The 21,686-nt window shown below is 44.0% G+C and overlaps 2 protein-coding genes across 4 annotated transcripts in view; one reads left to right on the forward strand and one right to left on the reverse strand.

Annotated features, from left to right (window-relative positions):
* Positions 1-14,074: 14,074 nt before the first annotated feature.
* On the reverse strand, positions 14,075-18,791 carry MORN2 (MORN repeat containing 2). 2 transcript variants are annotated; one of them, XM_053383531.1, is made up of 5 exons: positions 18,668-18,791; positions 18,178-18,228; positions 17,471-17,577; positions 15,711-15,847; positions 14,075-14,312 (listed from the first exon to the last, which is right to left on the reverse strand). In XM_053383531.1, exons 1-5 carry the CDS (start codon positions 18,711-18,713, stop codon positions 14,210-14,212), a joined length of 444 nt encoding a protein of 147 aa, XP_053239506.1. In that variant the 5' UTR covers positions 18,714-18,791; the 3' UTR covers positions 14,075-14,209. The 2 variants fall into 2 exon arrangements, with proteins under 2 accessions (XP_053239506.1, XP_053239507.1); XM_053383532.1 differs by lacking the exon at positions 18,178-18,228.
* DHX57 (DExH-box helicase 57) overlaps positions 18,769-21,686 on the forward strand; it is a 29,341-nt gene continuing 26,423 nt past the window's right edge. The window contains exons 1-2 of one of the 2 annotated variants that reach the window (XM_053383494.1): positions 18,769-18,875; positions 20,490-20,732. In XM_053383494.1, the coding sequence (XP_053239469.1) occupies positions 20,500-20,732 (233 nt within the window). In that variant the 5' untranslated portion in view covers positions 18,769-18,875; positions 20,490-20,499. Of the gene's footprint in view, positions 18,915-20,489; positions 20,733-21,686 lie in introns of both variants that reach the window. The other variant, XM_053383495.1, reaches the window with a different exon arrangement.

A 21,686-nucleotide genomic window follows, 5' to 3' on the forward strand; every position in this document is an offset into this window, starting at 1 on the left:
TGTCGAGTCCTCTTTTAAAGCCATCCATGTTGGTGACCATCTACATAACGATGTGCTGCATATCTATTCAGTAAATATATTAATGGTAGTGTTGGCCCAAGACACTGTTGAATGCCTTTCCCCCTTTACTGTGATCCACGCGACCGTCACCTCCAGACTTGATTATTGTAACTCACTCTACGTGGGGCTGCCCTTGAGACTGACCCAGAAACTCCAGCGGGTGCAGAATGCCGCAGCGAGACTCCTTACGGGGTCCTCGCCGCAGGATCACATTCACCCAGTGCTATACCAGCTGCACTGGCTCCCGGTGAAGTACAGGATCAGGTTTAAGGTGCTGGTTTTAACCTTTAAAGCCCTATACGGCCTAGGACCCTCGTACCTACAGAACCGCCTCTCCTGGTATGTCCCACAAAGGACCTTACTGTCTTCTAACAAAAACATCTTGGAGGTCCCAGGCCACAGGGAGGTTAGACTGGCCTCAACCAGAGCCAGGGCTTTTTCGGCTGTGGCCCCGATCTGGTGGAACGCTCTGTCACAAGAGACTAGGGCCCTGCGGGACTTGACATCTTTCCGCGGGACCTGCAAGACAGAGCTGTTCCACCAGGTCTTTGGCCAGGGCACAGTCTGACCCCCTCCTTCTGTAATCCTCATAGAACTCTAGCCCAATTAATTTGACTCTGAATTAATTTTAGAATGAATTGATTTTAGAATGCTGTGTTACTTTTATTGTTGTTAGCCGCTCTGAGCCCGGCTTCAGCTGGGGAGGGCGGGATATAAATAAATTTATTATTATTATTATTATTATTATTATTATTATTATTATTAGGCCTAGCACTCTTTTTTAATAAAAAAACCCCTGCATGATTGATAGAAGAAAGGCATCATATAAATGTAAGTGGGAAAAGGGGCAGGGAATCACTTCCTGCCTTCAACTATAATGTAATAATATTAGAAGTGAGAGATTTCTTTTTGGGATAATCCAGGATCTGTTTTAGCTAGAAGTGGTGCTGGACTTCTAACTCCAATGTGAATCCCAGCACATCAGCCCAGAGAGGACGTGTGGGCATGTGACTCTTCAGTAGTGCCATTGTTAACGATGGCACTTCCAAAATGGTGGCTCACATATAGTGACACCATCCTAGATGAGCTTCCCTCCTGCCAACACGGCTGATAGGTTCCTCAGTCACAAATTTAGGCTGCGATCCCAAATGCACTCACGCTTTTGAGTCAACATGCATAGGGCTGCAGTGTTATAATGGAGTTTACTACCCAAAATTTGCCACATTTGGACCATTGGCACGATCCAGCACAGCTGGTCTTCTATTCAAAGGGATCCCCACCCCTTTTTAAATAAAAGATTGCTCCTATCGGTTGGCTTTCTTGAATCCAATTTATTATTTTGTTTTTGCTCACCTGTGAACACAACTCAATGCTTCGAGAACCTTAACAAACCCCACTTTACTGAATCCTGGAAATTGTAGTTATTTTGGGAGGGGGGAGTTCTAAGAGAAGCCCAAATATCCTCACTTAACTTACAGTTCCCAAAATTATCGCAGAGAAGCCATGACAATAAAATACACGTAAAATCAAATCTAGATCTGGCTGTGTGTAATTATCCGCCTTCGGGAAAGGTGTGTAGGTATATTGGTGGGGTAGGGTAGGGGTTATTATTGAATTTGCCTTAACTGTGCATGAAATCTGGTTGCCTTTTACTTAGGACACTGAGACCCTGAGGTGATAACAGACTGCCTTTCATTATCTTAAACCTCAGAGGGCCTGGGTTTCCTTAGGAAAGCAGGACACCTCTGTAACTCTTTGCTTACATGCTGATGCCGTCTTTCAGTCAGAGATGAAGTAATTTCTGAGTGAGAGGCAAAAGTAGGAGACAGAAAACAACAGTTTATCTTTCTACTCCTCTTCCACAGCTGCTATTTAATAAATAAGGGGGGGGGGGAGAAACAAGCATGCCGTATCACATTTAGTTTGACCGTGACTAAATGAGAAGTAAGACACACAAGCCACTGCTCTACCATAATAGCACAAGAAAGGCAGCATGAAGTAAACACCTGAAAAATTAAATCCTTCACTGCTGATCATTTTTAAACACCTGCCCACACCAAGGGAACACACAACACGGATGACAGGACTGGGTACCAGTTTTGTCTAACTCTTCCTGTGACACCAAATGAGCACTTTTACTCCTTGGAGGGCATCAGTTAATTCAAAGCATCCTGAAATTAATTTCCACTTCAGGTAGTACTAGGGAATGGAGCTTGCAGGATGCACAGTTATAATCTTATATAACCGCTAAAAAAATAAGCACCTCCTGTTCGTGCCTCCCAACCGTTTCCTGTGAAGCAGTGCCATTTAATTCTAGAAATAATGCTCCTTTTTCTCAAATAGAAATTAGACCCTGCCATGCTCAGAGCTATACCATGTGGTTAGCGTTCCATTTGAAAAGTCCAGTGAGGTAAGACCAACAGCTGCGACTGTTCATTCGGTCTATTTTGACATTTCCATGCATAGCACTACAAAGAGCACACAGGCCTGTTTGTAGCACATGTGAATATTGTCATATAAAATGTACATATCTAGCCAACAGAAGCACGACAATGCAAATGATTTTCCTGCCTATCTGTTTTGGGAATCGCCACAAATTTAACTTTGGAGGGGAGACTCTCGGTGTCAAGCGTAGTTGTTTTCTTCAAAATTAGGCCATTAGTGCTCAGAGTCAAATTAGGTGCACCCATTTGTGCAATGAAAAGTTACAGCCCCTCCAGATGTCCTTTTGTTGTCTGGGCTCACAGACAGCTATATCTGACCATACAGTCAATATAATTGGCATCAGCAGAAGTTTTGAGGTAAGTATACTGCTTTGTCTGCAATAGGTGTATGTCCCAGAGCTTCCTGCTGAAATCCCAAAACTTTTCATACCACAAAAGTTCTGGGCTTTCATTTTGCTTTTTGTCCCACTTTTGTTGCACTTTAGGGAAAGAACGACCTTCCAGACAGGAGGAATCCAGGAACACTGGGGAAGCAATGCAGAACAATAAAGCTGAATGAAGTGTGGATGGTCCAGTTTAAATCCACTGCTAATGCGCCATTATTGCATCAAAGGCATTGTTGCAGAATATACCCACCAAAACAAAGCACTTGGAAGAGGGGCTTGTAGGAATTCCGACAGGAACTATGAATCACAGTGATTGGAAACAAAGCAGTATGTCTGCCCAGAACTTTTGCAGGCAAAAATTGAAAGCAGAATTGCATATAAGCACCCTAATACCATCATGAGAACAAACCATAATGAATGCACAATAAATCAACACCTGGAGGGGCCCTTTATGAACTGCACTGTTGAAATCAGTTCAGTGTCTACGTGGGGCTCCCACGTGTGAGCTAACTGCACATCAGGGTGATGTGTTTCTATAGGCTACACAATGCGATTATTGCTGCTCCTCCGCCAGTATATAACCCTTAGGTACTACTGCTTTTGAATCCAAGTTTTGTATTCTAGCATGTATATATTTTTTGTTTGTGAGTGAGAACATTATAAATGGAATCCAGCCTATGCCTTTGTGTTCATGGAAGCTTTTGATTCAGTAAAGGCATCTGCTATTGGAAGAGAAGAAGTGGTTTTGCCAGCTCCCCCTTTCATCTGCATCTCCGCAAGCCACCTCAAACTTCCTCTTGTGAAATCAGACTGCAGCTGATTTGCGGAGATCAGGGAGGTCTGCAGGACATAAGGGGAGGGGGGAATCTCCTCTTCTGTTAGTGGATGCCTTCATGGGACCAAGAACACTTCCAGGAATGCAGCTGAGTAGAGTGCCAATCCTATGACAATATTTTAATCTCTTGTTTCAGTAGATACTTTACCTTCTTTTCTGTTTGAATCCATTCTCCTTAAACACATTGGGTATTTTTTTTCAAGTCCAGTCAAAGCATCTTGAAAGAGCTTTTGGCGTTTCCAAAAAACCCGAAACAAAACTATCCCATGGTCTTGAATAATTTAGCATGTGAGCTCTCCAGTGAGTCAGATGATCCAGTTCCTATTTCCAATGGAAGAAAGAAGTACAATGGCGTTATTGTTCCACTTTGGGCCAGTATTGCTACGCCCTGGGGGGAAATGGCTTTTAAGTGACTTCAATAACTTGCACTTCATGGAATATATTGGTTTAATGGTCACATCTATAGAACAGTTGTCCTACTGTATTCTGAAGGGCTTCTTCAGAAACAGACTTCCTGAACTGGGAGAAGGCAGATCAACTTTCCCCAGTCCATTTGCTGAGGGACTTCGCTATCCCTACTAACATGACTGTCGGTAAAGGAGAGGCCTATACAATGGCAGAAGAGAAAGCAAAGTCCCTTCTTGTATTCTGAGCCTGTCAGGCTCCCATCCTAACCACAGATCAGGTTTGTTGGCTGCCAGCTGGCCACCCGTAAGCTACAACGGGGTGTCCTCCAAGTATTGTTGAACTGCAATCCCCAACCATCCAGGACCTTTGGCCATGATGGCAGGGACTGATGAGAAGTGGAGCTCAACAACATCTAGAGGGCATCAGGGTGTAGGGATTTATTGATTTATTAGCACATTAGCAAGTGTTAGGAGCCTGCAAAATGTTATAGGAGGAAAGGAGTCGTCAGCTTGGCATCAATACTCTTTTTTTTATTTTTTAAGGCGCCAATGGCTACTCATTTGTGTCCCTCTAGTAAACAGAACAACAAAGCAATGTGATGCTGTTGACGGTTGTCAAAAGCCAGTGCTGTTTTCTGTTGCATTTGGGGAAAGCATTGGAAACCAAATTGGGAAATAAGTCTGCATAACGCACTGAAGGTACTGATTTGTAATTCGTTTGGAGCGCCAATAATTCAAGGCAGATGATAAGCCATAAAGGATTTGGAGGTAGGAAATAGTCACAGCGGGATGACAGGGCACATCAGACTTCGGCTTATACTGCTTCAAACACAGAGTTAAGGATTCAGAGACTTACAAGAATCTAATTTTTTCCTGCCACCCTCCTGTTCCTTCCCATGCCTGGCCTTTTTTGTTTGTAAGCCTGATGGAAGGGCCTCTCTATCCCTCCCCTCTCTCTGATATGAGCCACTTTCGAAAACAACAGTTCTTTAAAAAGGGAGGTGAAAAATATAGCAAAGAAATTAAACAGCAAAAAAATCATGAGTTCATAGGAGGCAAATCATTTGAGAAAAACCTAAAGGAAATTAGGATAACGTACTGCATTTAGCATAGAGAGCAGGGAACAGTGGGAGCAGGGAGACATTGCCAGTTGTGGCCTGGCAGGTGTCTACTGCCTCTGCACTACTCAGGATGACTCATTGCCATTTAAAATCACCATGTCATAAACGACAATCGGAAATACATTAAAATACAGCATCAAAAATGGCTTTAAAAAACAACAAAAGACAGACACTACAAATAAAACACAAGCTTTTTATCACATTTGGCGAACCCATGGTGCTCTCTCCAGATGTTGAACGCCAACTCCTACCAGCCCAAGCCATCAGCAAGAATGAAGGCAATTAACAAACTGAAGCAGTCTTTACTTTGAAGTAAATTGTGTTGATTCCTATGGCCCTTACTTTTATCACTACAGTCATGAGTCTATTAGACCTCAGCCTTGGCCCTCCAGATGTTTTGAGACTACAGTTCCCATCATCCCTGACCACTGGTCCTGCTAGCTAGGGATGATGGGAGTTGTAGGCCAAAAACATCTGGAGGGCCGAGGTTGAGGAAGCCTGTATTAGACTCTTGGGTTGAGGAATTATTTAGGGTTTTTTGTTGGGGAGTTGTTGCTGTCTTTGATATTAATTTAGGGTATCTTTCTTTTAGCTCTTATGATTTGTGTGGAAATGGTTTAATTTGGTTGCGTCCTTTTCAATGTGCTATTTATTGCTTCTGACTACTTTTGTTACATTTGGAGTTATGTGATTTTTTCCCCCATGCTGTAAGCCACTCTGAGCATGGCTTTAATTATGGAAAAGTGGCATACAAGTAAGATGGATGCATGCATGCACGTATTATGTATGTTTTTGTATTATCTTAGGGCATAATCCAGCCAAAGCAAATAATTGCAAGTCTTGATTATTTTCGGGGCCCCTGCATATGCTGCAACATAGGGAATAGTGGTAGCTCAGTGACATAGCAGATTGATCTCTATCATCTCCAGGAAAGTTGGGGGGAAGACCCCTAACTGTAACCCTGGAGAGCCACTGCCAGTCAGTGCAATTTGTGGGCCTGCAGATTCTGTTGGAACACAACTGCGAACATCATCATCATCCCTCACTTTTGACTGTTCTGGCTAGGGCAGACGGGAACAAACCCTGCACATCTTGAGGACCACAGTTTCCCCCTCCCTGGTGCAGACATTATTGTGCTAGATGAGCCAGTGTTATGACCCACTCTAAGGAATCGTCTTATGCCTGAGCAAGTGTGTGAACCTGATCAAAATTTGGACGAGAGACCATTTAGAAACAATGCACAAATATTACACATTTCAAAAGTCCTATATTTTCCCCCATCCTAGTATTAAGCATCTGCCCCCTCTTTTCCATTTAAACCAGCCAGGCTTTAACAATGCTTACATGTGGCTGGTTTCTGGTTTGCACTTTTAGTATGCCAACTATGGAATTAATACACGTCTACTCAAAAGGAGACCCCGTTAAGATAAATCTGACTTGCTCTCAGGTTAGTTAGTACAGAACTGCAACCTAAACCTCTCTCTCTATATTTATATCTGTACACACTGCTAAATGTTCAAATAATAAAGGGAATCATTTGATTTATTTCAGATGTGCTTAAAAGATCGTATACAAGATATCCAACAAACAAATTTACTTTTTTTGTGAAACCTGTGAGAGGCTTGCTATTGGTTTTATGAGGAGAGATGTCAGCTTTTTTGCATCCTTGGATTCTGAATACTGTACTGAAATTCCAGTTAATTCTGACTGAATAAGAAAGTTTTTCAAAAACCATAGGAGAGTCTTTTTATTCTTCTATTCCTTTCACAGTCAAGGAGTATTTCTTCTCCCCAGTACTTCGATTTATTATACTTTGTAACAAACCAATAAATAAAGCTGGCAATAAAAATCCCAAGGTATAGACAAAATGCAGATGCAGTGCAATCGTATGCATGTCTTCTCAGAAGTAAACACCACTGAATTCAATGGGATTTACTTCCAGGTAAGCATGTGTGCAATTGCTGCCTAATGTCTGCCTAAATGCATCGAATTTTATCTCTTGCTCTTAGAGAATATTGTGAAGCGTGTAAGTTTAGTGCCAATTAATTACCAAAAACATGCTCAGCCTTAACTTTATGTTAACATTAAAACATACTTTTAAAAGCTCTATGAAATGGAAGCACAATACGTTTTAAACTTACCCCCCAGCTGTGCTAAAGCTCTTGCAGTTTCAGTACCTTCGCAATCGGGAACAATGACCGTTTTTCTAAAAACGAGCTCCAGAAGGCAGCTAGGGGAGCCTGACGTTTTCAGAAGTAGGTCTATCACATGCTAATCACTAATTTCAAATCCAATCATAGCTAACCCAAAGCTCTCTAATTATGCAGTCCTCAGGTCACATCCTTGTGTCCCCGTTGGTTAACACAGCTATGATTTTAATATGAAGATGAACTCTTAAAACAAGTGTGATGTTTGTTTAGATTGCAGTTGTCTTTTCTAGTAGCAACGGGGAAAACTTTGAGCTTCACTGTAGCTTGAAGCAATGCTCTTTGGAAAGAAAGAGAACCAGATGCACCACACGGCACCAACATTTTATGGATGTGACCCCAACTATTACCAACCTACTTTTCGGTCAGCATAGGGATTAGTTGCATCAGGTAATAAGGCTAGACACTGGCATGTCAAACCCAGTTGGTTGGGGGTATGGGCTGTAGCCAGCGGGGGCAGCTGTGCCCCCAATCAAATAAATAAAAATACTTAACTAAAAATTGAAATGCCCGCTGAAGTCACTTGAATAATGTTGTGGCTCATTCTAGCACCGCAACTGCCAACTCAACTGTTCTTGAGAAGTTTCATGCAAAATCTGCTATTATTATTATTATTAATCTAACCTCAAGGTTAGATTACTGCAATGCGTTATACGTAGGGCTGCCTCTGAAGACAGTTTGGAAACTTCAGCTGGTGCAGAATTCAGCAGCCAGGTTGTTCACCGGAGCAAGATGGTCTGAGCATATTACACCGATCCTGGTCTGACTGTACTGGCTACCGATTAGTTTCTGGGCCCAGTTCAAAATGCTGGTTTTGACCTATAAAGCCTTAAAAGGCTCAGGACCACCTCTTTCCATATGAACCTACCTGAGATCATCTTCTGAGGCCCTCCTTCGTGTGCCTCCTCCTTGAGAGGTCTGGAGGGTGGCAACAAAAGAACAGGTCTTCTATGCAGTGGCCTGACGCCTTCATTATACACCTTTAGGTGCCAGGCAATCATGTTCCTTTTTAACCAGGCCTTTGGTTGACCTGATCAACATCCCATAACCTTTTAAAATGTGGCTCTTTTTTGGGGGGGTATTATTGGATTATTGCTTTTATTTTTATTTTATATACTGTGATCTTTTTACGTGAACCTCCGGGTATAGAGTGGTGTATAAATTCTACTACTACTACTACTACTTTGTTGTTGTTTAGTTGTTTAGTCGTGTCCGACTCTTCGTGACCCCATGGACCAGAGCACACCAGGCACTCCTGTCTTCCACTGCCTCCCACAGTTTGGTCAGACTCATATTGGTAGCTTTGAGAACAGTGTCCAACCATCTTGTCCTCCGTCATCCCCTCCTTGTCCAGGGAGTCTTCTCTTCTCTTCTCTTCTCTTCTCTTCTCTTCTCATGAGGTAGCCAAAGTATTGGAGCCTCAGCTTCAGGATCTGCCCTTCCAGTGAGCACTCAGGGCTGATTTCCTTCAGAATGGAGAGGTTTGATCTTCTTGCAGTCCATGGGACTCTCAAGAGTCTCCTCCAGCACCATAATAGTAGTAGAATTTTAAGGACACTGGTGCTGCTGCAGCAAATGTTAAAGATGTTTTTATATATTTTAAGATGTTTTAAAGGTGTTTTTATTGTTTATTCTGTTGTACCACCGTGAATGGTGGTTTTTATCTATGTATTTTTGTTTTGTTCCGTTTTGTTTTGGTTGGGGTTGGATATTAAGTGGGGTGGGATTGGTTTTGTTTGGGTATAATTGCTTTTGGTTGTTTTGTTTTTCTATTCTGTAAATGGAGGCAAGTATGAGGCTTGGGATTGCTACCGTGGAGGGGCGAGGGAGGTATGGCGGTGGGGGCAGATGTTATAGGCGAAGGGGATCGAGATACAGATATGCTCGTACCCCTTCCAATCTGCACCCCATCCCGAGGGACGAGGGTAGGGTGAGCAAGGATTACTCACCTCCGTCACTGGTGTTGTGCAATGCCAGGTCTATAGGCAACAAAACCGCCACCCTGCGAGATTTCTTTACCTCGCAGGGGGTCGATCTGGCTTGTGTGACGGAGACCTGGGTGCGCGAAGGGGAAACTGTTACCTTACGAGAGATGGCGCCCCCGGGTTTCTCCGTCCTCCACCAGTCACGGACTGTGGGCCGGGGGGGAGGGGTGGCATTATTAATCCGGGAAGATTGTTCTTTCAGGGCTCTACCATCGCCACTGATCCCCGGCATTGAATGTGTTGGCCTAGTGTGGGGCTCTGAGGTGAGCTTGGCTGTCTGGCTGGTGTACCGGCCACCTAGCGCACCAGCAGCCACCCTGTCAGGCCTGCTGGAGGCGGTGGCTGGCTGGGCCTTGGAGTTCCCTAACCTATTGGTATTGGGGGACTTCAACATCCATGCTGATGCCACTCCCTCCTCACAGGCTCTGGACCTGGTGTCTTCCATGGCAACACTAGGGCTCTCCCAGTTTGTTTCGGGCCCCACACATCAAGCAGGCCACACGCTGGACTTGATCTTTGGTGCCGGTATAGATGTGATCATGTCTCCTTTGATGAAAGTGCCATGGTCTGATCACTATGCTCTGAAAGCCAGGATTGACTTTCCACCCCCACCCTGCTTAGGTGGCGAGCCGATTTGGGCTCGCCCGCAGAGGCTGATGGACCCTGATAGATTCCGTCAGGCCTTGCGGGACCTTGCTCCCCCTGGCGACTCATTGACTGAGCTTGTTGAGGGCTGGAATACCCAGCTCCTGGCAGCCATCGATGAGATCGCACCTAAGCGCCCTCTGCGACCCCACAGAAACCGGGCTCCCTGGTTTACCGAGGAGCTTCGGAAAATGAAGCGGGATCTCAGACGGCTAGAGCGAGTATGGCGGGGTGCTCGTGACGGAGCCTCAAGAACATCTTATAGGGTTTTTATGAAAACCTATGAGATGGCAGTGAAGGCCGCTAAGAAGTCTTACTTCTCGGCCTCCATTGCATCCGCTAGCTCTCGCCCGGCGCAATTATTTAGTATAATTAGGTCTCTAACGTCCCTTGAAGGACAGCCAAATTTAAATAACAATCTGACACACAGCTGTGAGGCATTTGCGAGCTTTTTTGCGGAGAAGGTCCTGTTGCTCCGCCATGACCTTCCTGCCAATTTGGACACAATAAATGAACTGGAGGCCCCTCGACTGTCCTCGGGTCCAGTATTGGACCACTTTGACCGGATATCTCCAGCCGATGTGGACAGACTCCTCCAAGCTGGAAAGCCCACCACCTGTCCTCTTGACCCGTGCCCGTCATGGCTGATTAGAGCGTGTCCAGATGAGGTGCGGGCCCCCCTGGGGGATATCATCAATTTGTCCCTTGGCACCGGGATATTCCCAGGGGAACTGAAGGAGGCAGTGGTGCGTCCGCTCTTAAAGAGAACATCATTAGATCCCTTAGATCTGTCCAATTACCGCCCGGTTTCGAATCTCCCATTCCTGGGTAAGGTGATTGAGAGAGCGGTTGCTGAACAGCTTGGTAGGTTTCTGGATGAAACATCGGCTCTCGATCCATTCCAGTCCGGCTTCCGCGCTGGTCATGGGACCGAGACGGCTCTGGTCGCCCTAACAGATGATCTCCGCAGGCAGCTGGATCGAGGCGGGTCAGGGCTGCTGATTCTTTTAGACCTGTCAGCAGCCTTCGACATGGTCGATCACGAACTCCTAGACCACCGCCTTGCCGACGTGGGGATCCAGGGCACAGTCCTCCAATGGCTGCGCTCGTTTCTCTCTGGTCGGGGACAGAGGGTGGCGCTTGGGGGGGAATTGTCATCGCGCCACTCCTTGGTGTGTGGAGTGCCTCAGGGTGCGATTCTCTCCCCGATGCTTTTTAACATCTTTATGCGCCCCCTCGCCCAGCTTGTTCGGAGTTTTGGGCTGGGTTGCCATCAGTATGCCGATGACACCCAACTCTATCTGTTGATGGATGGCCATCCTGACTCGGCCCCAGACACACTGACCAGATGCCTGGAGGCTGTGGCTGGATGGTTACGTGGGAGCCGGTTGAAGTTAAATCCTTCGAAGACAGAGGTCCTCTGGCTGGGACGGGACGATATGGGATTGAGGGGGCAACTCCCATCTCTTGCGGGGGTGCAGTTAGTGCCAGCACCGTCCGTTAAGAGTTTGGGTGTAATCTTCGATACCTCCCTCTCTATGGAGGCGCAGATTACAGCTATAACAAAGGCGGCATTTTTTCATCTCCGCCAAGCTAAGCAGTTGGCCCCTTATCTCTCTCGCCCTGACCTAGCCACTGTGATCCATGCGACGGTCACCTCCAGACTGGATTATTGTAACTCGCTCTACGTGGGGCTGCCCTTGAGACTGACCCAGAAACTCCAGCGGGTGCAGAATGCCGCGGCGAGACTCCTTATGGGGTCTTCGCTGCGAGACCACATTCATCCGGTGCTATATCAGCTGCACTGGCTCCCGGTGGAGTACAGGATCAGGTTTAAGGTGCTGGTTTTAACCTTTAAAGCCCTATACGGCCTAGGACCCTCGTACCTACGGGACCGCCTCTCCTGGTATGCCCCACAAAGAAACCTACGGTCTGCAAATAAAAACATCCTGAAGGTCCCAGGCCTCAGAGAGGTTAGGCTGGCCTCAACTAGAGCCAGGGCCTTCTCGGCTGCGGCTCCAATCTGGTGGAACGCTCTGTCAGAAGAGACTAGGGCCCTGCGGGACTTGACATCTTTCCGCAGGGCCTGCAAGACAGAGTTGTTCCACCAGGCCTTTGGTCAGGGCACAGCCTGACTCCCTCCTCTGGCAACCTGCACAGAGCTTTGTTTAATGGTTGCCATTAACTTGATTTTAATTAATTTTTATAATGAAATATTTTTAGAATGTTGGTTTATTTGATTGTTTGATTATTTGATTGTTGTTAGCCGCCCTGAGCCCGGCTTCGGCTGGGGAGGGCGGGATATAAATAAAATTTATTATTATTATTATTATTATTATTATTAATTCAAAAGCATCAATTCTTCAGCAATCAGCCTTCTTTATGGTCCAGCTCTCACTTCCATACATCACTACTGGGAAAACTATAGCTTTAACTATACGGACCTTTATTGGCAAGGTGATGTCTCTGCTTTTTCTGTTTTTTAAGATGCTGCTGCTACTACTACTACTACTACTACTACTACTACTACTACTACTGTATTACACATGGCAGACAAGAGGACTTTTTAAATAGGGGGGGAAGAGGCACTTCCAAGACATCCTGCCAAAAAGTATTTTTTAAAGATAGAGACGTATCTAGAAAAGCAGAGGTTGTCATTCCTTGGTTTCATTCAATACTTACAGTCCAACATCTTGTCTGAAATAAAAACTTTTTGCAGCAGGTTGACAGGGACTTGACCTCTTCTAAATCACTTCATGGCTTAGGAATCTAAAATCCAAAGGTTTGATTTCCAGTATGTGTAAGATATATGTAATTATAGCTTTTCAGTGCAGGTAAATTGACCTTGGGGAAGAAATCCATAAGGGCCAATGGAGAAGCATTTGGTTTTTCAAGCCTTTTCAATGGACCTGCACTAACAGAGAGCAAGAGTTGAAAGCAGCCAGCAGGTGATGAATGCTGGAAAATCTGCACGTAGGGAGGAATCAATTCTACTTATGGTGAAATGGTAAAGAAATAAAGATTTTTTTGAAAGCTTGTTCAGACTATAATCAAAGACGTTTGAAAAGGTAGTCTCTTCAGTTCCATTAGTAATTTTATTGAATTGTTTTGAGGAACTCCCAACTCAAGTGGCGATACCAAGCACTTTATATATTTGTTAATGGCTCCCTGGGAAGATCTTGCTAGTAAATGGCATACTAATGAACCCTTAGTAGAGACTCAATGTGTAATGAAGGTCTGGGATATATTTTATAGAGAGGTGAATGCATCTGACATTGGGAACATTGTGCCGAACAAACAGAGGCATTCTGTTCCTGTTCATTACATACATCTAATACACACAAAGTGTAAACATATATTTTATTGATTCATAGAATAATAGAATTATAGAGCTGGAAGGGACCAATTACATTCTATCTTGGTTTCCATGCTTTCTCTCTCAAAGTTAAAATTCTAATCTTGGTCTCTTCGTAATTTCAATATTGGAAAAGGGTGTTAAAAATTCTTCACAACTTTTTATTGATAAATATTTTATTAGGATGATTGTAACATTTGCAGTTGGGACACGGGTGGCACTGTGGGTTAAACCACAGAGCCTAGGACTTGCCGATCAGAAGTTCGGCGGTTCGAATCCCCGCAACGGGGTGAGCTCCCGTTGCTCAGTCCCAGCTCCTGCCAACCTAGCAGTTCAAAAGCACGTCAAAGTGCAAGTAGATAAATAGGTACCCCTCCGGCAGGAAGGTAAACGGTGTTTCCATGTGCTGCTCTGGTTCACCAGAAGCGGCTTAGTCATGCTGGCCACATGACCCGGAAGCTGTACGCCGGTTCCCTCGGCCAATAAAGCAAGATGAGCGCCACAACCCCAGAGTCGGCCACGACTGGACCTAATGGTCAGGGGTCCCTTTACCTTAACATTTGCAGTTTCAATAACATGAAGGGGGAAATCAAGCTAAACAACATAACAAAACTCAAACAAACCAAAAATTAAGTCTAATGCTTGCTTTATTTGCTCACCTCTATTTAAAAACAATATTTTCTTATCAATGAACTAATAAATTATTTATTGTGAAACAGCCTGGATAACAACTGTTTAATGCCTTTCTTCCAGTACAAATTATCCTACATTTCCAACTTTAGCTTCAGACCCGGTGCTGCTGTGTAATGAAATGTGCCATCCCATTCCAGGCCCTGTGTGTCTTTAAATTCTCCGTTCCCTTGCAGCCTGGAACAGAACAAAAACAGCATGTAAAAATCATAGAATCATAGAATCATAGAGTTGGAAGAGACCACAAGGGGCATCGAGTCCAACCCCCTGCCAAGCAGGAAACACCATCAGAGCACTCCTGACATATGGTTGTCAAGCCTCTGCTTAAAGACCTCCAAAGAAGGAGACTCCACCACACTCCTTGGCAGCAAATTCCACTGTCGAACAGCTCTTACTGTCAGGAAGTTCTTCCTAATGTTTAGGTGGAATCTTCTTTCTTGTAGTTTGGATCCAGTGCTCCGTGTCTGCTTCTCTGGAGCAGCAGAAAACAACCTTTCTCCCTCCTCTATGTGACATCCTTTTATATATTTGAACATGGCTATCATATCACCCCTTAACCTCCTCTTCTCCAGGCTAAACATGCCCAGCTCCCTTAGCCGTTCCTCATAAGGCATCGTTTCCAGACCTTTGACCATTTTGGTTGCCCTCCTCTGGACACGTTCCAGTTTGTCAGTGTCCTTCTTGAACTGTGGTGCCCCAAAATGAAGGCTGCAGTCACTGAAGTATGGCTAATGATGTACAGCAGCACTTTGAGATGTCTATTTCTTAGCAGTGGTAGTGCTGAATTAGGCAGTGAAACAGAAAGTACCTCATAAGAGAGATGCCTGTTAGAAGCTTTGGAGTTGCTAGTTTTGTGTAGCAGAAATTGTACTACCATATTGATCCTGCTAAGTAATTTGTACTTTTAATTTCAATTTTTACACTTATATTATTTATTCCTGTTGGTGCGTGAACATCTACTCTTGGGTTTTCATTATTTCTGCAGCAGAATTCTTTTTACAGAAAAGTTTTCCTACTTCTTTACAGCAGCAGCATTCCAGCTATCTCTTAGTGAAATTCCCATTATAGGAATAAACACCATTTGGTTCTGTTTCTTGGAGTCTTTATTATTTACAAAACTTTACATTGGTCATTAATGAAGAAAAAAACAAATAAAGAAACAATCTTTTTCTCCTTTTAGCCAACATAATACTGACATAATACTGACTCATTCACATACTCATTAATCACATGCCCTGATGAAGGACACCTGTTGCTGGGGAAATTTTCTGTTGCTTATAAACTTGTTCAAGGCCATTTACAAGTTTCTTCTAGAATATTCCAACAGCTCTCTCATAGAACCACAGTGGAATAACCACATTTTGTTAGTTTCAGCAAGTTTGCTGCATCATGTGCCTTTCTAACCGCAGTTTGGATCCAGTCAAAATATGTATTTGGAGAGCGATCACCCTAACCTACATGGGTAGGAAGAAGCAAACTAAGGTTCACTTTAAGTGCAAAGCCTGTATACTGATTAAGGGTGAATATATTCCACATCAAGGCAACAAACTTGTGGTTATGTCCCTTTCAGCTTACTTGTTTTCACAGAACTGTCCAGTGTACTTGGCTCCATTGGTAAATATGTAGGTTCCTGTTCCATGAAACATGTTGTTATAGAACTCGCCTTCATAAACTGCACCTGAAGGATGTTCCAGCCTTCCGAAACCATTCATCTGATTTAACAGGAGGTGGAATTGACAAATTAATATCCATTCCTAGAAAGGTGACTCCATCTTTTATTTCCCCTCAATTTAGATGTGTCACCTTTGTTAACAGAAATGCTTCATCTTTAAACATTGGCTTTACAAACCTTACAAGCGCAACATTCATAATACTGACAAAATTTAAATACCATTTCCCTAATCATTAAATGCCTCATTTTAAAAGGTTTTGATTTTTTTGCCCTGTTGTCAGGTCGCCGCTTTTCAAATCATGGCATCTCCCAAAGAGTTTTGGAACTACACTTTTGTCTCATGGTGATGGGAGGGTGCTAACAGACTTGGGTCCTGCTTTCAGGCTTCCTATAGACATCTGGTTGGCCACTATGTGAACCGGATGCTGGACTAGGTGGGCCATTGGCCTGTTCTTAAGACTGGGAAGTCTGCCCCCTTGTTCATCTTTGGCTCCTCAGCGATATGGGTGTGGGTGTGTAAAACTGGAAAACATCACAAGATCCCAGTCTTCCTGATTGGCTCTTTTGCCTTGAAGTAAATCAGATGTACTGCACTGAAACAGGGCACACGATACGCTGAGATTGGAGGTGAGACCACAAAACCTCTAAAAGACACAAAGCCGTTCAAGATGGATTAATCAAACAATTTATCCACAAATAGTCCTTTCCAGATCCCTGCCTTGTTACTAATGTTCCAAGGAGAAGTACAATAAATAAGTACTAACTAACTTAAGCCAGGCACCCCCAAACTCAGCCCTCCAGATGTTTTGGAACTACAACTCCCATCATCCCTAGCTAACAGGACCAGTGGTAAGGGATGATGGGAATTGTAGTCCCAAAACATCTGGAGGGCTGAGTTTGGGGATGCCCGACTTAAGGCAATGGCCTGTTGCATACAGTACCAGACAGTGGTTGTATCTAATGGTGGTTCTGCTGCAGCGGAAAGAGCTTGATTTTACTTAAGTTACCTCCTCAAAGCTGCTCCCGAGGATTGGAGGACATCCCCAGAACAGAATAGGACATGTCACTAAGCGCTGCAGAAAGTAAAGGAGTAGGATTGGCAAAAATCAGATGTCCCAACATATGCAAGTTGAAGTGCTTTCTGCTAAGGCAAAGCCACCATTGAATATAACCCAGGATTGATTTCTTCCCTGTCATTTCCAAAACACACAGAACAAGAGAGAAAAATACACTTTACAAGCTGTCAGGTCAAAACCAAACTCCAAGCAAGAGCTTACCACTATTGCGACCACAGTAACTCACAGTAGCATTGCATAAGAATTCAAATAGCCATTGAAATGGCAATCTTTTACATGCTTACTTGGGAGTAAGTTCCACTGGGCCTTAAGTCTTGAGTAGGCATGCACAGATGTTTATCTAGGAGCAAAGCTCAACAAAGTAAAGTGAATTTATGTTGAGATTGTGCTGTTAAAGCATTACTCTGAAGAATAAAACAGCTAAGCCCAAGCATGCCCTTAATTAATGTAAGCAATGCATTTTGTCTTTAACATATATTTAATAACTCAATTGGAACAAAAATGTTAAAGACTCTGACATAATTTTATTGATTCAAGTTTCTTTAGGCAAGGAGCTTAAAATTAATTGTTTTGATATTTGCAGATACCTTATCATTCTTCCAGTTTCCTTGGTAAATAATTCCATCTGGAGTAGTATGAACTCCATGTCCACTCCTCTCTAGGACTCCCTCAATTGTTCTTGTACAGTCACCCTCTAAGCAAAATAAAAAATAGGTGGGGAAAATCCAACAAACATTAGACTAGATTTTAATTCATAACTAGAGTAGTTCAACCTTTTCCAGAATCCTTCAGAATATGCCACTGGAAGTGACCTTCCAGACCCCACAGCTTTATCTCATACTGTGAAGTAAAAGTGTTTCCAGCTATCCTCCATCCCAGTGCTGGAATCAGGATGGGCTAAAACGCTCTGTGTGAAGTTAAAAATAAAAAAGCAGCACATCCAGTCATCAGATTTTATGCATGCAACCTGAATGCTTACTAGGAGGGGGAGGGGGGAAATCAGCTGATTTCAATAAGTTCTATCTACCTCTCAATCATATCTTAGTTATGAGGAGACATATTGCTGGAATTTTGGAAGAGGTTTGGAAAGAGGGTAAATGGAGGAAGCTTTCCACTTATCATAACTCACTACCTTGCTTTAATAAGCCCTTCATTGCCTCCCATTATTATTATTATGAACATTCCATTATCGTTTGTTTCATTTTGAAAAATATCAGATAAAAAGCTAAAACAGTTACAATTTTTTATTTTTAAAAAAACTATAATTATAATATCTGACAATATTTTTTTTTACCATACTTATCTCCATTGGGAAATACAAACGATATTTTGTAAACTTCAGCATCTGTAGAGAGAAAGACACTCTTTTTACTGATTGTTGAAAGCAGCGTTCATGCAACCATTCAAGGGCTCCTGTTTTTTTGGACTACAACTCCCATCACCCCTACCTAGCAGGACCAGTGGACAGGGATGATGGGAATTGTAGTCCAAAAGCAGCTGGGCTGGGGAGGATTCAAGTTTGGGAAACCCTGAACTAGACAATTCTCGGGGTCCCTTCCAACCTGACGACTCTCGACTCTACGAAAAGGGGCTGCTCGTTTCTGAGCAGACGCGGTTAGGACCCGCGGCTGTGAGCCGGTAAAACGAATAAGGGCGATGCGGCGGGAGGAGATGGGGGAGAGCCGCATCCCCAAGGCATTGTGACTGCGGGTGGCGCAGGAGGCTGAAACCGGCAGGTTATCTTGCGGCCGCTTCCTCAGAGGGACAGCGGAGAGGCAAAATACCTCGGTCGCCTACGATCGACCTGCGCAGCAACCCCCATTTCGCCATGGCTCGAAAGGAGACGCGCCCGCGGTTGCCATGGTGACCGGGTACTCTAGCTCGCTCTCTCCGCCGCCGGAAGTGGGAGGAGCCTCGCCCTTTTCACTTCCGGGTGGCCGTTGACTGTTTAGGGAGGCGGTTGGGCTGAGGCGAGAGCGGAGTCTCTGGCAGGTGACTGGAAAGGGAAGAACCGGCGAGAGGGGGAAGCTGGTTGTTTATTATTATTATTACTATTGCTATTACTATTATTACTGCACTTTATTTATTTAGGGGGGTTGGACTAGATGACCCTCGGGCTCCCTCAAAGGTCTATAAGCCTCTTGTTGTTGGCTTAGTTGGGGCTCGTCGTTCAATTGCGGGGTGTTTCCAGGCGCCGCGTGAAAGGAACCGGGAGGAGCCGCGGAGCTTAAGGTGCATTTGGAAAGAGGCAGTATCGGTGGGAGAGAGGGCTGGGTCAGTGGGGCGAGGTGGGGTATTACATACGCTTCAGGTTACAGACGCCGCTAACCCAGAAATAGTGCTTCAGGTTAAGAACAGTTTCAGGTTAAGAACGGACCTCTGGAACGAATTAAGTACTTTACCTGAGCTACCACTGTATTTTAGTGTTCTGTTGGAAGCCGCCCAGAGTGGCTGGGGAAACCCAGCCAGATGGGCGGGGTATAAATAAAAAATTATTATTATTTATTATTATATGATCTTTATCGAGGAGGCTTAGCACAGGAAGCGGCTTTCATCAGTTGGAAGAGCATGAGACTCAATCTCAGCGTCGTTGGTTTGAGTCCCCACGTTGGGCAACATTCCTGCACTCCAGCGGGTTGGGCTAGATGACCGTTGGGGTATTTTCCCATTCTGCGATTCCATTGGTGCACCTAGCTCAGTGTTGTCTACACTGACTGGCAGCAGCTCACCAGGGTTTTGGGAAGAGAGCTGCTCCCAGCCCTCCCTGGAGGTGCCAGTATGGACTAGACCAGACATAAGCAAACTCGGCACTCCAGATGTTTTGGGACTACTACTCCCATCATCCCAAGCTAACAGGATCAGGGGTGATGGGAATTGTAGTCCCAAAACATCTGGAGGGCTGCGTTTGCCTATGCCTGAACTAGACCCAGGACCTTTTGTACACAAAATAGAGCTTATGCCAATGAGTTATATAGCCCTTTCCCGTAGAAATTTTGTTTGTGTCTGGAAATGTACTATGTGGAAACAGGACAGAATCCTCTCTTGTGGGGGTGTCCAGTCTGTGTCCTTATCTTTAGGAGTGTGTCTGATGCCTAGTTTACAGTTATTTTGGTACCAAGTCAAAGTCTGTATTTTTGCCTGGCTGATTTAAAGCCAATTATTGTCCGTGCATTAAGGTTTTCAAATTCTCAACTGTACTGTGTTTGATTTGATTGCTTTATTCTTTGTGTGCTGCCTTGGTATCTTTAATTATGTAGAGTAGTTTTAAAATAATTTTAATTAAAAAATTCTAAATTAATAATAGGTGAGTGGTAGAGTCATGGTACATTCAATTGATCTTTAAAGTGTAATAGATTTGTGTGTTGTCTTGATTATAACTTTTGAAGGTTGAAATACTATGTGAAATTATTAGGGAGTGAATCCCATTGAAAATAATGGAACTTACTACCTGTGGGTTGTGGGACAGGGATGTTTGATGATTGACGCTGTATGCCAGAGCTACATAAACAGAAGTAATAATTGCCATCTTTCCTGCTAGTCTGCATGGTGATCCTGGTTGGTATTTTTCACTGTTGATCATGTACTTTCATTTTTCTTTTCCTACAGAAAGGAGAAAATGAGCTCCTCAGGGAAGAGAAGAGGAAAACCAAACAGAGGGGGAGGAAGGGGAGCAAGAAGAGGAAGAGGCAGAGGTGGCGGCAGCAGTAGCTGTGGTAGACCTTCTAACAAATGCCAAGCCAGTGGCAGCAAAAAAGGCTCAGAGAAAATTTGGGACGATGGTGATGATTTCTGTGTTGATGATGATGATGGTGATTTCTGTGTTTTCAGTGGACCAAAAGATGTAGCCAGGTCAGCTAAGTGAATTTGATGGAATCTTACATTTTGGAGTTTAGGTTGTTTTTTAAAAACTTCTTTTTGAAGATTGTTTTAAGAATGTTTTAAGAAGCAAGATCAGGGAGGGCTGTAGCTCCTTATCAGAGCACATACTTTACTTTGCATGTAGAAGGTCCCAGGCTCAATCTCTGCTATCTCCAATTAAATAGGATCAGGTTGCAATTGATAGGAAGACCACTTTCTGCCTAAGACACCAGAGAACTACTTCTAATCAGAGCAATTAAGACTGGGCTATGTAGTACAAGGCAACTTCCTGTATTCCTATGGTAAAGTGAAGCGCCTTGACTTAAGTCAGGGGTTGTCAACCTGGTCGCTACCACCCACTAGTGGGCGTTTCAGGATTCTAGGTGGGCGGTAGGGGATTCTACGGCACAAGCTGAATCCTCCTTCCATCGAGCACTGGTGGGTGATAGGAAAATTTTACAATCAAGAAAGATGCATTAGGTAGGTATAAAAAGGTTGACTACCCCTGACTTAAGTGATTAATTCCAAAACGCTTGTATTCTTATTAGATATATTTGTATTTTTATTAGAGCTTTGAAACTAACCACAAATTTGAGCCTCATCTACTGTCTCTTGTGCGCCACCTTTTACAGAGGGAGGGTTTTTGACATTGGCTACTAGTGAGAATAGCTGGAAATACAGCTCATTTTTTAAGAAATAGTATATTGATTGCCAGATATTGGAAACCGAAGGCTACTTCCCCTAGCTACCATAGCACCATGTATCTCAGGGGAAAGGGAGCTATTTAGCACAGAGACAGGTCTGTGTGTTTGTTGTGCTAGTACTTTTATTGCTCGTTTTGCATGAGACAGAAAGAGGTTGCACCCATTCAGGTCAGATCAGTGAAGTGGGATATTTAAAATAATAGGTACAGCTGAAATTTATTAATCAAACAAAGAAGCTGAT

This window comes from Podarcis raffonei, chromosome 3 (assembly GCF_027172205.1).
Source record: "Podarcis raffonei isolate rPodRaf1 chromosome 3, rPodRaf1.pri, whole genome shotgun sequence".
NCBI lineage: Eukaryota > Metazoa > Chordata > Lepidosauria > Squamata > Lacertidae > Podarcis > Podarcis raffonei.

Excerpts from the sequence above, each read along its gene's own strand:
- MORN2 (XM_053383531.1), bottom strand. The coding sequence starts at position 18,713 with ATGGCGAAATGGGGGTTGCTGCGCAGGTCGATCGTAGGCGACCGAG. Across the intron at positions 17,578-18,177 it reads TCCCAATGGAGATAAGTATG|AGGGTGACTGTACAAGAACA; the intron begins GTAAAAAAAAAT and ends TATTTTGCTTAG. Across the intron at positions 14,313-15,710 it reads GGACAGTTCTGTGAAAACAA|GCTGCAAGGGAACGGAGAAT; the intron begins GTAAGCTGAAAG and ends GTTCTGTTCCAG.